At 43.4% G+C, this 15,702-nt stretch overlaps 1 protein-coding gene across 22 annotated transcripts in view; it reads right to left on the reverse strand.

Annotated features, from left to right (window-relative positions):
- The window catches only part of LOC138617419 (receptor-type tyrosine-protein phosphatase F), a 166,619-nt gene that overhangs the window by 29,593 nt on the left and 121,324 nt on the right, over positions 1–15,702 (reverse strand). For 11 of the 22 annotated variants that reach the window (XM_069692440.1, XM_069692431.1, XM_069692432.1 and 8 more), the window contains 7 exons: positions 14,135–14,252; positions 12,982–13,554; positions 12,120–12,220; positions 11,239–11,486; positions 9,800–9,878; positions 8,336–8,560; positions 1,265–1,419 (listed from right to left, as the gene is read on the reverse strand). In XM_069692440.1, coding sequence (XP_069548541.1) covers positions 1,265–1,419; positions 8,336–8,560; positions 9,800–9,878; positions 11,239–11,486; positions 12,120–12,220; positions 12,982–13,554; positions 14,135–14,252 — 1,499 coding nt within the window. Of the gene's footprint in view, positions 1–1,264; positions 1,420–8,335; positions 8,561–9,799; positions 9,879–11,238; positions 11,487–12,119; positions 12,221–12,969; positions 13,555–14,134; positions 14,253–15,702 lie in introns of all 22 variants that reach the window. The other 11 variants (XM_069692443.1, XM_069692430.1, XM_069692423.1 and 8 more) reach the window with 1 other exon arrangement.

Raw genomic sequence — 15,702 nt, forward strand, 5'->3', positions numbered from 1 at the left:
AACCAGTCAACTTCCTGAGTCTGCTCGAGATGGCAGACACAGCCAGCAAGGCTGTGGATGGTAGGTTGGAGAACAGGTATGATGAGTAATGGAGAAGTTGTAACGAGCAATCGGGAAAACATAGGAGGTGGGACTTTATCATGAGGAAGTCAAGTGAGGTAAATAATGCCTCGTAGGTAATCGATTCCTTCTCAAAATGGTGTCTTTATAATGTCCAAACCGCTTTATTGTTATAATTACTTTCCACTCTGCTAACATACAAATTATAGTGTCATACTAACGAGTTTAAAGAAAGGCTGCTTTTATCTACTAATAATTGCTTTGTAGAGCTGAAACAATTAGTAGATGAATCAATTAGTAAGTTAATCAAGAGGGGAAAAAAATGCAACTGTTTTTAAATTAATTGAAAAAAACAAATCCTCATTATTTTGTTACTTGTTAATGCCATTTCTTTTTTCTTTCTTTCTTTCTAATGTTTGTATGATTGATTAATTCGTCATTTTGTACATAAAATAAAGAGAAACACCACCCAAGGACCAGAGGTGACATAAATTTACATTTGACCTATAGCCCACCTTAAAGGTCCTCAATTAACAGAGATACAAAAACAAAACTGCCTCTTCCTACATGTTACAAATATTTTTTTTTAAATGAATCACCGAAAATTATATCATCAAATTAATTGTTCATCAGTTAATGGTTTTAGCATGAGTTGTATCATCCCCGTTCAGCTGTTCCTCCCGGGCATCTTTTCGGTCTGTGTGTAATCACGGTGTGCTGCACAGGGACAGCTGAAGTGCTTTAAGGAGATATTGACTGAGCTTTTAGTTAAGCCCTTTGCTGCAGCCTTCTGTTTCTTATTTTAAATGACCAGTGGAGTTGGCCAAAACCCATTTCTCACTCCTAACTAAGAGCTTTTGACAGCCAAGCTGTGCTTTTTATTGGGCAGGCAATGTCAGCTGCCATTTCAACTGACACTTTTGACACTCAGTATTGTTGAAAACGGCCAACTGGGCCAAAATCTTTTGTGTGAAACACAAATCAAACTGCCTTCGGTTCCTCTCCCATTACACTGTAGATCAGGGTAAGGAAATGGGATGTTATAGTTTGGTGTGTGAGCAGCCTGGTGCAAGTGGCAGAAGGGAGCATGTCTCATTACCATTCCTGATGCAACCAAAAGAAACCTACAAACACGAGTGTCACTGCAGTTCAACCTCAAACAAACAGCAATGAACGACTGATAAACCGAAGCACAGCCTCTTACTTCTTAAAGAGGAGGATGGCGATGACAATGATTATGATGAGGACCACAGCCAGCACTGGGCCCATGACCCACAACATTTCGGGCTGCTCCATCCCGTGAGCCATTCTTGCCTTGACCTGGATCGGGTCGGAGTAGGGACTCGCTGAAAATGTCATCTGCAAGGAAAAAAAGAAAAAGAAAAGAGAAAGTGCATGAGAGCCAAGCAACTTCATACTTATAATATCTTTGCAAGGGCTGCCCTTCTCATCTCAAAAAGTGCTGAAATGGGAGAGAACAAGCATGCGAGCCTGTTGCTAACAGGAATTTACAAATCTACACAGATTCTTAGTCAAGATCAGAGTCTTACATACTCAAATCAAGAGCAAAAATAAAGGACATGGTCAAAAAAAAGAAAATCACCAACATTCATTATGCATTACTTTCTGTGGTCAAAGTAGCAATGTTGGAAACAATGAAACACTGAAAATAAAGTGTTAGCTAAGTCTACTTTGATCCTCGTAAGATATCAAAATAATGACTGCAGATTTTTTGTTCTGCACCCTGACAATCAAGCTATGTCATGCTAGTAAAAGGCCACAGTTCAAGGATGCATCAGGACAAGCCTTAAAGCTATTGACCGAACTCAATTGACACTTTTTCAACAACAATAAACATCTAGCGTAATGAAGTTCTTATCTTTCCATCAAATCACTGCTTTCAGTTTCTGTCTCAAAAAACTGGGACAGCTGATGACAGAGCGAGTTTGAGACACGAGTGAGGAGAGGTAGGAATAAGTGTGCATGTCCCTCAGTCGCTGAGATAAATGGGGGCACAGGAGAGGACTCATCTCTTCTTCATTAGTGTTCACACCGTGACGGAAGAGGAGGAGGAGGAGGAGGAGGAGGAGGAGGTGACGGTGTGTTTCCACCTCGGTTGTAAATGAGACATTTTTCCACTCCACGACTCCAAATGACAAAGGGGAGAGAGGAATGTAGGTGTCTGTGTGTGTGTGTGTGTGTGTGTGTGTGTGTGTGTGTGTGTGTGTGTGTGTGTGTGTGTGTGTGTGTGTGTGTGTGTGTGTGTGTGTGTGTGTGTATATCTGAGGAGTGGGTGCACGAAGCGTTGCAGTATCGTGTTTAAAAAAGTGTCTTAAGACGAGGGAGTCCAACTGCGGCAGAGCAAGCTGACGGATGAAAAAGAGAAAGAGGGAGGTGCGAGGCATCTGTCATTAGAGCGCAGCATGCCTCCTATTGAATGAGGATAGGAGATGCAGGTCGGGGAAGGGAGCGGGTGTGCGGAGTTGTGCGGGCATGGGTGACAGATCGCAGACCTCGAAGGGAATTGGGCTCCCAGCATGCAGCGGGAGTGGCGGGGCAGCAGGCAGCAGTAATCCGGATCATTAGCCACACAGCAGCCTGCTCTTCGGCGCACAGGCAGATATTAATTGGAAAGATAAGCTGAGATGAGCTCAAAGAGTCCCGCGCTCTGTCATATAGTTCTGTTATCGCTCACACTCATGGGCAACTGCCGGAGAAATTTACACTATGGGTGTGTGCGCTACAGCATGTCTCAATCGTGTACATGCGAACCTCTGATATTAGGCACAGACAGGAGATAACTCAAGCAGGAAAGTGAAAGATTCACATTTTCATAGAACAGCGGTAGTTTACAGCAGCAATGTTTTCCATTCGTCTTTGTCATGCACACACGCAGATGCACACCACAGGGACATGCAACCAGTTCTCTCCCACTCTGTGTGCCTTTGGGAGGAACCTATTATCCGAGAAGAGAAAGAGAAAACGACACAGCGATGGGACGCCTCCAATGTGACGACACCACAAGGCTTCCTGTTCTTTGGGGAGGGCCCCCCAAACAAACAAAAAAAAAGGCTGTAGGATATAGCCCTGCAGGGAATCCTGGGAAAAACTTTTTTTTTTCTTACTGGTGTAACAAATGACTGCAGCTGTGCTTTCAGAGAAGGATAAGGGAGGAAGCGCAAGAGCAGAGGAGAAGGCTGAACAAAAAGAGAAGGCTTTTTGTCTGTTGGTCACGGCGAAGTAGTGGGATCATCCATTTGAACGGGCCTAATATCTGATAAAAGCTCAGTCACGCAGCTCCTAATGCTTCTGCCGTCGCAGAGCTGTATCACAATGGAGCGATGGTGCAACGAAGGAACGTGTTGAGTAGTGAGTCAGAGACAGCGAGAGACATAAGTGCATCTCTTACAGCTCTGGATCAGTGTTTTTTTTTCTGTGTACAGTATGGACATATGTGAGTTTGGGTATGTTAAAAGGTACAAAATCGTTTACTTATAATCTTTACTCATTAGCATCATGTCATTTAAAATGTCTTAACTTTGGCTAATTAAAATTGAGGGATAAGATATTTGTACGAAGACCAAAGGGGAGATTAGATGGAAAAAAACAAACAGTAAAGGCTAACACAAGTCAAGGGCCCGGAGTGGACTGTGTGTCACTGCACTTCAGAAACCCCCCTCCTCCTGTTAACTTTACATACAGTACCTCCAGCATCAGATACAGTACCAGATCATATCATTATCATAATTTGTATCATCTCATCATAAGCATTTGGAGCTTGTGTGCCAAAGTGGAAGTAGTTAAGTTTTCTTTTCTGTGTGATAGATATTACATTACTTTTTTATATTGTATGCTACTCATATAAACTCCATCAACAAAAAGTCATATACATATATGTATATATATATATATATATATCTCATAAGGCCATCAAATTCAGAAAGTGAGTTTGTGAGTGAGTTTTCTGTTATCACTAATAAAGCCAATGTTCTTGCACTACTACTATTATCAATTATATCAATTTAAATCTACCCATTTTTCACAACAATGTAGTTATTGCTTGTTTAATTTTTTAGTTACTCCTGCCTGGTCGTGTTTGTCTGTTTACTTATCTGTACTGTACTTTCTCGTTGCATTACCCATGTCACGTCAAGTCCTGTCTCACGTGCTTCACTAAAAAAAAATAATTAAAAAAAAATAGATAAAAAAAAACGTGATATTAGATTCACATTGGATAAAATTCCACCGAGCCCCATTCCGACTGAGAAGAAAAGAGGTAGTAAGTACACGGTGATGTATGTTTGCACCCAATACAGATGTTGGCTGTGGACACTGTGCATACCTCTGCCAGCCTTATGAGTGGATGAATGTAAAAAGTATTTGGCTGTGTCTAAAAGCGTGTGTAACTGTCAGTAAGAGAAAGTGTGTGACTGTGTGTACGTATGTAACAGTTACAAATGTGTGTAAGTGTGTGTGTGTGTGTGTATGTGTATGTGTGTGAGCATCCGTGAGGCATCAGTTTTTCTGAGCCTTTTGTGAAACTCCTCTGAGCTTCCACAAGTGAATGTGTTTGTCTAGGTCGCAGCCGCTGAGAACGTGTGTGTGTGTGTGTGTGTGTGTGTGTGTGTGTGTGTGTGTGTGTGTGCGCGCGCGCGATTGTCAGTGTTTGTCTGAGATGGAGTAAAGTGAACAAGAGAGGGAGTGGGTGATGAGAGATGGCAGAGAGCGCAGAGACAGAGAGAGAAAGAGAGAGAGATAGAGGGAGAGACTGAGGCAGAGGTGTTATGGTAGTAGCATTATATCGAGTCTGCTATCTGGCCCGTGGGCTACACTGCTTCCCCAGTCAACCGCTGCTCTGCCATCCCCCGAGCACAGAATCTGCTACGTGCAGCACAGGCACATTTGTTTCAACTCGCCGTTGACTCCGCGAGCTCCCTGGCTCTCCAAAAGTGGCTTAAATAAGCCGCGGGGTGTGCCAGACAAACAAACAAACATGCAAAGACGCCTATTATGTATCTGCCGCTCTCTCTGCGTCCCCAGGGAGGCTGAGGAGCCCACACGCTCCTCATCGCTGCATGACACACGGAAAGACAGAGAGAGGGAGTGGGAAGAGCTATAGAGACAGAAAAATAAATAAATAAATAAATGAAGGTACAAAAAGTGAGAAAGAAAGATGAGAGTACGTGTGAGCATGCCTTTATCTATGAGGAGCAGAAATGTGGCTGCAGGGTGTAGTCCACCCTGCACGATGACCCCCTCTCTCTTTCGTCCTGTATTTCTCCCCTCGTACTTTCTTTTCTTCCTCACATGCCTCCTTCCCCATTCAGCACTAGAAACTGCACTTATTCCTCCTCTCTAGCCGTCTGAATACCAAGCATCCAGATATCTGGAGGCATCGCTAGAGGGAAACGCCTCCAGGAGCGGAGGTGACAGTGCACAGTTGAGCAGAGAACCCCAATGATGTTGCCCAGATTCCTACAAATCCATGGGTGAAAAATTGGACTTGAATATGGTTATGTTCTCGACTAAGAAAGGGAGAAAACATTTTGTTTTTATAATTCTCTCTTGATATTGTCTGTCAAAACCTTTTACATTTTGAAAGCAATCACTCTTCCATGTTAAAGGTGATTTGAGCCCAGAGCATCAACAGAATTAGTGCTACAAAGCCAATTCTTTCTGAGAGTGAGTAGAATATAAAATGCCTGGACAGCTTTGGAAATGGCAAGCTGAGGTAAACACATTTGAGCACTCTGTGTTTTGGTTTCTGTCTGTGCCAGGAGCTCACCGTTCGCTAAAGAAAAGCACACATTAAAACTATCTCCTCCCATCCGCCACCACGGTTCACTTTCTGTCATCCGAGCTTCACAGGCTGGACAGGACACAAGACAAACATTTTTTTTTAGCACCCCCCCCGCCTCACATCACACAATATTTCATGCTACCTCCCTCATTCGCTCTCTTCTCGCATTAAATGATACTGTTTATACACACCCAGCATCTATCATCCCATTTCACACTTCCCCAGGCTTGTTTATCTGCCTTTGGGTGCTGGGGAGACATGAAGGCACACGCTCTCCTTCTCTCTCCCTCTCATCCCCCCTTCGCCTTCCTTCCCTCCCTTCCTTCCCTCCAACCACTGCTGGCTGCTTGTGGCCATTGATATACGAGGGCTTATTAAACCCTGGCGGTCTTGTTTGATCTGCGCTGGGGGATTTTGGGTGGTGGCGAGGAAGTGTAGTAAAGACACAAGTCATTTATTCCAGTACTTGTTGTCTCATTCTCCTGGGTCTGCTGAAGATCCTGCTTGAGGCAGCTTCTGCCAACTGCTCGATCTCGCAGCCCGCTTTACCTTCTGCACCCGTGTGTTTGGTAATAAATGTTTGCAAGTGCCGCGTCGGGGGTGACAAAAACAAACACTGCTATGGTATCTGAGTTTCCCAAAGAGTGCGGTTTGGGGATTTGAGAGGCAATCAATGACAGCCTACCCTTTAACAGCTACATCATAATTGAGTGTGTTTAAAATGCACATAAGAAGCCAGTGATAATTGTGTTACTGTAAATATTTTGTGTATTATATACAGCAGGTCATTTACTGGATTTTGTTTTTAATCCCATATTGTATTTTTTAACCAAGCGAAGAACTATTTGAAGTGAATTTGTGAGACAGCATGATACTGCAGCATCATGAAGAGTTTTTTTTTTTTCCTTTTTGTCAGAACAGTTTGACAGTTCAGTGAGAGGACACACGACGGTAAAAAAAAAAAAAAAAAAAAAAAAAAAACCTGTCAGCTTTTCCTCTGTGTGCACACCACTCAGATTTTTTTTTTTTTTTTTTTTTTTTTTTTTTTTTAAATAAAAGCTTTAATGTTCAGCAGCGGTTGTCAACTTATTTAGATTTAGTTTCTCAGTTTCAGTTTTAGCCACACTGGGATACTCATTCTGCATACAAGAATGCACTACAACTAACTCACTTTCCTTTCATCCTCATCACAGCAACACTGTGTCTAAAATCCACTGTCCCCTTAATAACCAACTCTTTTGACAATTCATGAAATGAGGCATCTCATTTGAATGAAGTTTCAGAAACTAGGTTACTGCAGGAACTAGTCAATAACCATGTTACTGAAGTGACTGTAAACACCCCACCTGACTCACCCTGTGAAGTGAAGTCTGATTAGTCCAAGTGATTAAGTTTAAACGTAGGTGGGTGCTACACAGTTTAAGGAGGGAGAGTAGACAGAAACAGACAAATCTTGAGCGCCACTGATCCAACGTGGTGTGTCACGCAAGTACGGCGGGAGTGTTGTGCAGCGACGGGATTTAAGCATTTCCTTTGAAGCAAAGTATATCATGGCTGGCCGCTATACTCTCCTTTGCATGTCCCTTCTCTGAGTGAAGGAGTGGGGGATTACTGGAGGAGGGAGGGCTTCAGGGACATGTAAAGCAGCATTTCAAGGGAATCAGGCCTGCTTTACAGACTCCCTAGGCCCTGTGACCGGGCCCTCGTCTCCCGCTTAACTCCAGCCGCACTAATCAATCTCCTGTGCTGTCTTCACGGTGGAGAAAGATGTGGAGAGCCAGAGAGTCGAAGAGAAGCAGAGCGAGTGAGCGAAAGAAAATAAGAGCTGAGGGGAGAGAAGTGAAGAGAAAGAAATAGGTGAAAAGTCTAGGATTTGGTTTCGGACATGAGGCACTCGCTCTCTCCCTCTCTGCAGTCGCCCAGGGCCCAGCTACTGAATATGCATGTCCCGGGTAGTTGAGGAGCCCAGAGCAATCGCAGACTCTTATTCTTCTTGCAGTGAAGTTTACTCCAGACCATCCCGTGGAGAGCTGGGCCTCTGTGTTAGTGCTGTTTGACGAGTGCACGGGGCCTCCACTTAAAAAGCCAAGAGCCTCATATTAGCACTGTAAAGAGATGCGCGCGGGCGGGGCCCTGCTGGCTGACAAAATGGCAAAGCTGGATCTCTGATGTCATTGTCAGCTGATAAGGGAGTTATCAGGACAAGCTGCAATGACTTTTAGAGGCGGCCGTATTAAAGGGTAAGTAGCAGTAAAAACAACAATTTGGCCTGCCGCTGCCATTTTAGGAAACGCTCGGGGTTCAGGCTAGTTAGAGCTTCAGGATGGGTGATAAACTTAAACAGTCTCTTCCAAAAAAGAAAAGGTGTACAAATATACACAACAGACATAGATAGATTCAGCTTTAACATAAAAAAAAAAAAAAAAAATCCAAAGTCTTTACTATGAAATTAAAAAAAGAAAATATGTGTCTTACGTAATTAGCAGTGGTGTCTGTCCCATCGTATCGCAGTACGGCCAGCACGAAGCAGAGATACTCCTGCGGACTGGTCAGGGGCTTGTTGTAGAAGCCGTTGTACATCTTCTCATCGCCCACTGTGAAGGTGGTCGGCAGTGACGCCAACTTGGCAGTAATATAAGACTTGGAAGAATCCAGGTGACGTCGGCGCCTCAGGACAGGACCTTCACTTGACTTGAGCAGCTGGGGGAAAAGGAAGAGTGCAAAGGTTACGGCCAAAATTAGCTTATCATTAGCTTGTATTAATAGTCAAAGTGACCTCTGACATCTAATCAGAGAAGGAGTGAGGAAGAAGAATTTTCCTTAATGATGAAGAGAAAAACTTTACTGCATCGTATTGTAAAATGGAGGTCAAAGAAGGCTTTACAAAAAGTATTTTTGAGCGGTTTGAGTGAAAAAAAAATATTCATATTAAAAAAAAACCAAAAAACTCAACTCCCAGAATTAAAATCTCAAAAAGGAAAACCATTTCCATGGACACTAAACTGCACATCTAGGTCTGGTCTCTAGCATGCATCCAAATAAGAGATAATGATTCCACACAGCTAAAATGCCCTTTGCACACTGATATCACTGCAAACAATGCAGCCAAGCTACGAAGTGAGCAATTAGTGCTTCCTCCAGCAGACATTCTCAGCATGACTGCCAGCCTGGTTAATAAACGAGCAGGAGCACAGAGCACTGCGGCATTGTGTTTTCAGCAGAATTTTGTTTTCTGTCAGTGATGTCTCATGTGCTGCTCCAGATGTAGCTTTATTAAATCATTATGTTGGAGGGAGGAGACAATGGCCTGCTCAGTGTTTAATGACTCAGGGAGTCCCATCTCTCTCCCTCTCAGTCTTCTCTGTTATTACTACAGGGAGATTGAACAATAGCAATTCAAACCAACGAGCCTTGCAGTTTGCTTAAAAATTATGCTATTAATATTTAGGCATGTCATTTAGCTTAAATTCCCACATGGATAAGGAGGACCTTTACTCACTAGAATAATAAAGCAGTCATAAATCTTTATTGTCATTTGAATACCTCTTATAAAACTTTGTCTGGAGTTGCCACACAATAACCGGAAAGACTTAAAAAAAAAAAATATGGAGGTAATGCAATAAATTATCACAATTGTTTTGAAAAGTTGAATTCCTTAACATTTACAGTAACAGTTAAGATTATTCTTTGTGGATGCAAACTGTTAGATTCAACAGATGGGCCCTGTCTGCAGAGCTGGCACCCAATCAGGACACTCCCCACCTACCCGAGTGAGTCATTGTTTAAAATCTCTCTGCCCCGCCACCTCTTCTTTCCTAAGCCCAGGAGGGTAGGGCTAATTAGCTACAACCAGCCGCTTCCTACCCAGTTGGAGCGGAAGATGCTATTTGTGACCCCTGACCCGGTGCATTAGCCAATCAGCCACCGGCTGGCGCTCACCTCATCCAGGTCCATCTCGTCTGGATTCTTCCACCGCCGTGTGGACTGGGACACGGGCACCACCACGATGTAGTACCACCTGCCAAGAAAAATGCAGCCTGTGTTAAAGACAGACTGACTGAAGCAGCAGAACACGCTGCGATCAAAGTGGGCCAAGCGCATTAATAACAGTCAAAACATTTAGAAAGACATACTTTCACTGTGAGACCTGTTGGGCTGAATTCAAAATTTTTGTACTACACATGCGGGTCCAACGAAGGTCGAACACCAGCAGATTGGCACTGCATTCACCAATTAATGGCTAATCACTAAGAACATCTGCCATGTAGACTGGAACAAACACTATCCCGGTGAGGGGAGCCTTCAGCTAATAGAGATCCCCAAAGGATTCCTTAGGTTAATAGGACCAGCTATGTGACCACTCGCCTGTGTGTTCTTTTCCTACTATCATTATAAAGACTAAAATAGAAGGAAAAGAAAGACTTTAGAAAGACATTTAAGAGTTAAGGGTCAAACTAAGACACGTGGTTATGAATGATGGAGCCTGCTTGTGAGTACACAATGTACAAACATGTGTGTGTGTGTGTTTATTTATGTGTTGGCTCTCCCTTGCTGTCTGTCTCGTGCACTCCCCCACTCTGTTTTCTCACAGGCTTCTCTCAACCCCCCCCCCCCATTCAGCTGCTTGTAAAATCAGCTGCTGCTGACAGTGAAAGCAGCTGCCTCTCTCCACACCTCGACTGTGATTCAACAGTCACTCAGGTCTGGGATTGGAGGAAGACATGTATAACGAGACCTGCGCGTACACACGTCTCAGCTCTCCCCATCCTCAATCACCTGCATTCTTTACCTGTCAATCTGTGCCGGGACCTCGGTCAGCCCTGACAGCCCTGTAATATTTTTTTACCAATCAACCTTGTGCACTCTCCCCAACACAGATGTGTGTCGGTCCGAAGGAAACGCTTAACACGCGAGGGTCAGGCTCAGTCCTGCTCCCCACCAAGTTAACAGATAACACAGCTCGGCCTGATGTTGAGTCTCAGTTATCATCAGCTGCTGTGTCATAAAGATGGCTGAGAGTAAACGTTGCATTTTCAAGTTTCAGAATTAGTATTGATCAGTTACAACTGTGCCATATGCACTACTGTTCCTGTCTTGTCCTGTCTGAGAAGGCGGTTCAGTTTTGCTCATCAAACCTATTGGTTCCCAGCAATCATCAGCTAGTGCTGGACTTAGGTGGAGCAAACATTACATTTCATTTAGCTGACGCTTTTATCCAAAGCGACTTACAATAAGTGCATTTCAACCATGAGGGTACAAAACCCAGAACAACAGGAATCAAGAAAATACCATTTCTTCAAGAAAGCCAAACTACAAAGTGCTATCAGTAAGTGCCATTTCAAATCTGTCGGATCAGTCCCATTTGACTCAGTACTGACCTGACACGCGTGGTGGTCTGGACCTTGGGCAGGTTGATAGTCATCTTGCCACCTTGAGCCTGATGTGTGCTGGGCTTGGTCTTGATCAGGTCAGGGGCAGTGCGAATGGATACCTGCTGCTGCAGCCCTCCAGCAATGTTGCCCTTGCTTGTCAGTACAAACGAGTAGTCGGTGTCTGGCTGCAGCTGTGTGATCAGCTTTCTCTTCAGGTTTCCCAGCACTTCCACGCTTTGCTGATTATACAAAATCTGCAAGCACGCAAGGGAAAAACTTGGAGTTACGCTTTATGGCAGGATACATATACAGCATGTACTGTATATTGCTCGATACAAATGCACAACTCGCTCTTCCCACTCTCCCAAATGCGCACATAGAAAAGGAAAAAGAGAAATCTGTATGGTCCCAAAGGAGGTTCACATCTTTATCTGACACCTCCGCTCATGTGCTTCACTGTCACCCTGAGTCCATATCCAATAGCTTTATTACACTTCAAATAGTAATTTGCTCCTCTACCACGGGGTGGGAATTGATATATATCCTTTGGACAGATTATTACACCTCATAAATGAGCATGAATCAAGATTTTCATATTTCTTTTGTGCAAATAGGGAAAGCCACTGGATTGCAGCCTGTTGAAAGTGTTACCAGTTAATATTGTTGCACTGCCATACAATTATATTACAAATGTGTGTGTAATACATGTTACAGTACTGGGCTGAAGTAACAATTATAATGGCTTTCCAAAGAAAAAAATATAGAAATAAGCACTATTAAAAACTATTATATCTTATAAAGCTACTGAAATATGATAATTTCATCTTTATCGATGCAATTTGTTTTCATAGTGAAATTCTTTGTATCTGACTTCAGCATTAACTTACCTTAAAAGTTGCTTGGGATTTGTAGTTTGGCGGTAAATCCCAGGTGAGCAGGACGGATGTCTTCATGACTGCTTTGACACCAAAGTTCAGGGTGGGAAAATCTAGGATGGGAAATCCTTTGATTAATATCTTGAGTAAGACATCTTGTACACCACAAAATGTAATCTCTGTGCGTAATTTAATTTCACACTTCTGTTAAAGCCAGTAACCCCCTCAGTAAATAATGTGAACATATTCCACGGTGATACCTTATGACCAAACTTGACAAACCAAGGGGCTGTTCAAAGAACATCAACAATCGCATTCACGCTTGATTACAGCTCCCACAAAAATAGCCTTCATCTCCCTAAGCCTGCTCAGTTTATTACACCCCATTTGCAGCGAGACATACGCAACAGGCCGAGAGCTCTGTGATTACCAGGAAATGTATGTGACAGTGGGAGTGGCAACATGTGCCTTAAAAATAGGCATCGCGCACGGTTATAACTAAGGAATCTAACATTTACAAGATTAGAAAAATACACGAGAAGGTACATGCTGGGTACGCTTTAGATTTGTGTGTAATGGGAGGGAGGATGAGGATGCATGGTAATGTGACTGTAGCGTGTAATGAGATTAGTACTCTATAAATCAATAAACACAGTCATGTACGAGACTGAGTGGTAGATGAGAAAGACATGGCGCAGATAAAGTCAGTGAGTTTAAAAAATAACCAAGTGGTATAGAGTTCATGTCGATGCTCATGTATGTTTTGGGCAGCAGTGTGTGTAGACGTACAGAAGCGTCCAACGTGTTTCTGTAATCGCGTATTAAACCCTAATGTCGTGTAAATGTTAGTCAGGTGCCCTACCACTTATCCTACCATTCGACATGGTCCTGCTCTGGATGCTGGGGCTGAGGGGTCCCCCGCCCTTGCTGGTGAACGCCTGCACGCGGATGTCGTACGTGGTGTCAGGATTAAGGCCCTGGATGGTCATGTGCGTGTCGGCCGTGCGGTTGGTGGTGTTCTGCTGACTGTTGATGTCCCTGTACACCACCACGTAGTGCACAATCTTGCCGTTCCTTTCCGCCAGCAGCGGGGGCTCCCAGGTGAGCTGGGTGCTGGACTGGGTCAGTCCCGTCACCTGGAGGTTGAACGGGAAGCCGGAGGGCACGTCTTCGGTGGTGCTGATCTCCTTCACGTAGGCCTCGCCGATGCCCGCGCGGTTACGGGCGCTGAGGCGGAACACGTAGGTGGCACCTTTGTGCAGACCGGTGACAGTGTAGTGGTCGTCGGTCTTTCTCAGCTCGCGGGAGGTGTAGGGTTCCTCGTCTGTACGCTTGTACTGCAGCTGGTAGCCCATGAGCTCGCCCACCATTTCCTTTGGCGGCTGCCACTGGATCAGAGCTGTGTTGCCCATGGTGGTGCTGATCATCATAGTGGGTTTCCCAGGTACTGAAAAAAGATACAAGTAGAGACAAAAATAAAAACTTTATAAAAAAATGCATATAATATATGTAGATATACAGATAGTTTACTGTCATATTGTACAGTAAAACAGTCAGATGACATAATTACATATTCACTTCCTTGTGGAACGTGAAGGTTACACGCCTCGATCATACCACTTCAAGTTATGGTGACTAACTGAGATTTTGTTCTTCTTAGTATCAATTTCACTCAACCTTGAGATTTCTATGGACACAGAAAATCAAATCACTCTTGAAAATCACCTGGTAAAACAACCGTTGTCCAACAGACTGCTCAGACTGAAGGTTACACGCCTGGTTCAAAGCATTTTGACAACTCTTGCTTAAAAAAAGGGAATGTTCATTTTGGCTGGAAACTGACATATATGTAGTATCCCACTAATACTACCACGGCAGTCCTCTAATCCTGGTACACCCATGAATGAGGAAGACGGAGGTTATCAGTTTTAAACCTTAAAGATGATAGTATTCACTGTAAACACATATTTTATATCTCAAATGTTCTCTGTTTTACATGAACACCCTGATAAAAACACAGCTCTGACCTGCTCCAGTTGTGGTGATGACTTTGGCTTTGCTTCGAGCTCCATCTCCCTTCGTGGTGTACGCTGCCACAGTGACAGAGTAGGTGGTTTCAGAATGGAGTCCACCAATGACAGCCTCCTGTAAAGCGGGAAAAAGAATCAGAAGGTCAGACGTTAAAAGGAATCAGCGGGTTTGAGCGAAACCTTCTCAGCAGTAGAAAAAAACAAACAAAAAAAACGCAAACCCCCCTCACACAAGCCAAACACACAGCACCAAAAGAAACCGTAATAACACGAAACCCCCTTCTCCATCCACGTAGTTCCTCAAACGATTTGCCTATAAACAAAATATTAAAAACCAAAAAAAAAAAAAAGGCACACAAGCCAAGACTAGAAACTTTTCTTATTCAAGAAAAACTCCCGCGTCCAACTATAAGTCACACGCTGAACCCATTAACCAACCAAATGAACCACAGCATCACCAGTGTGTCAGTGTTCATGCCTGCTGCATGGATAAGCATGAGATTATACCCAGAGGAGTTTAGGATCATCACTACACTGCAGTCTGTTAAAGCCCACAGAATAGTACACTGTTGACCATGGGACTGTTAGTAAAACTCTTTGAAATAAATCCTTCAGATAAATAAACATCAGACTTGATATTACACGTAGCTTTTTTTTTTTTTTTTTTTTTTTTCTTTCAATAGGGAAATTAAAATTTTGGTATTTATTGTTCTCTGGAGTAGCTGAATGTCCAAACAGTCTGCATCCAAAAACACAGACACACTGAGGTGGTGTACAAATCAGTAACTCAGCAGTCAGGAACAGAACAGACAGAAAAACAACTGAGATAACACACTGTTATTGGTAACCTGCTGCAGTGCTGGCACTCACTTCACCAGACTGCATCAGTCTGAATAAAAAAACACACAAAAAAAACACACCCACACACTGGAATTAAACACTCGGAGCTTGAACAAAGCCCATATGTAAACAGACAGACACACACATAGGTAAATGCACATACTCACCATTGTATATAAATTTATACAGTCAATATAAACATATACACAAGAGTATGCATGCATGTACAGACACACATACGTAAATGTGCACAAACACAATGATACACACTGACATGAGCACACACTCGAGAACAAATTAACGCCTGCGGCTCGAGCACACATGCTGGAGTTGTCTGTTTCTGACTGGGGCCACTGAGAGGACGAACACACAGATGCCTACCAGCCTTCCTGCCGGATCTCCTCGCAAACTTCTCAGGCTCTCGGAATATTATATGGCTCTGCCCCTAATGCTGTTTCTCTAACTAATGAAGTTTTAATTTCCCAACCATAGAAGAGCATTTAACAGTCTATATAAGCCAGCTCTGTTTGACAATGCTTTTTACTGCCTCTCTCTTTAAGGGGCATTTGGTGCTCCCATACTAGCATTTAAAGAGAGATTGGGGTGAGGGGGGGGGGAAAGAATGCTAAATTACTGTATTATAAAACCATTTTAACTTTATGGAGGAAGTCTCATTACTTTAATCATACAAAATGGCTTTAACAGTCTCAGCAGTGGCAGCTGCA

The sequence above is a fragment of the Brachyistius frenatus genome, unplaced genomic scaffold (genome assembly GCF_029030835.1).
Source record: "Brachyistius frenatus isolate BFR_SWC_R1_liver_20210118 unplaced genomic scaffold, ASM2903083v1 Contig_12, whole genome shotgun sequence".
NCBI lineage: Eukaryota > Metazoa > Chordata > Actinopteri > Embiotocidae > Brachyistius > Brachyistius frenatus.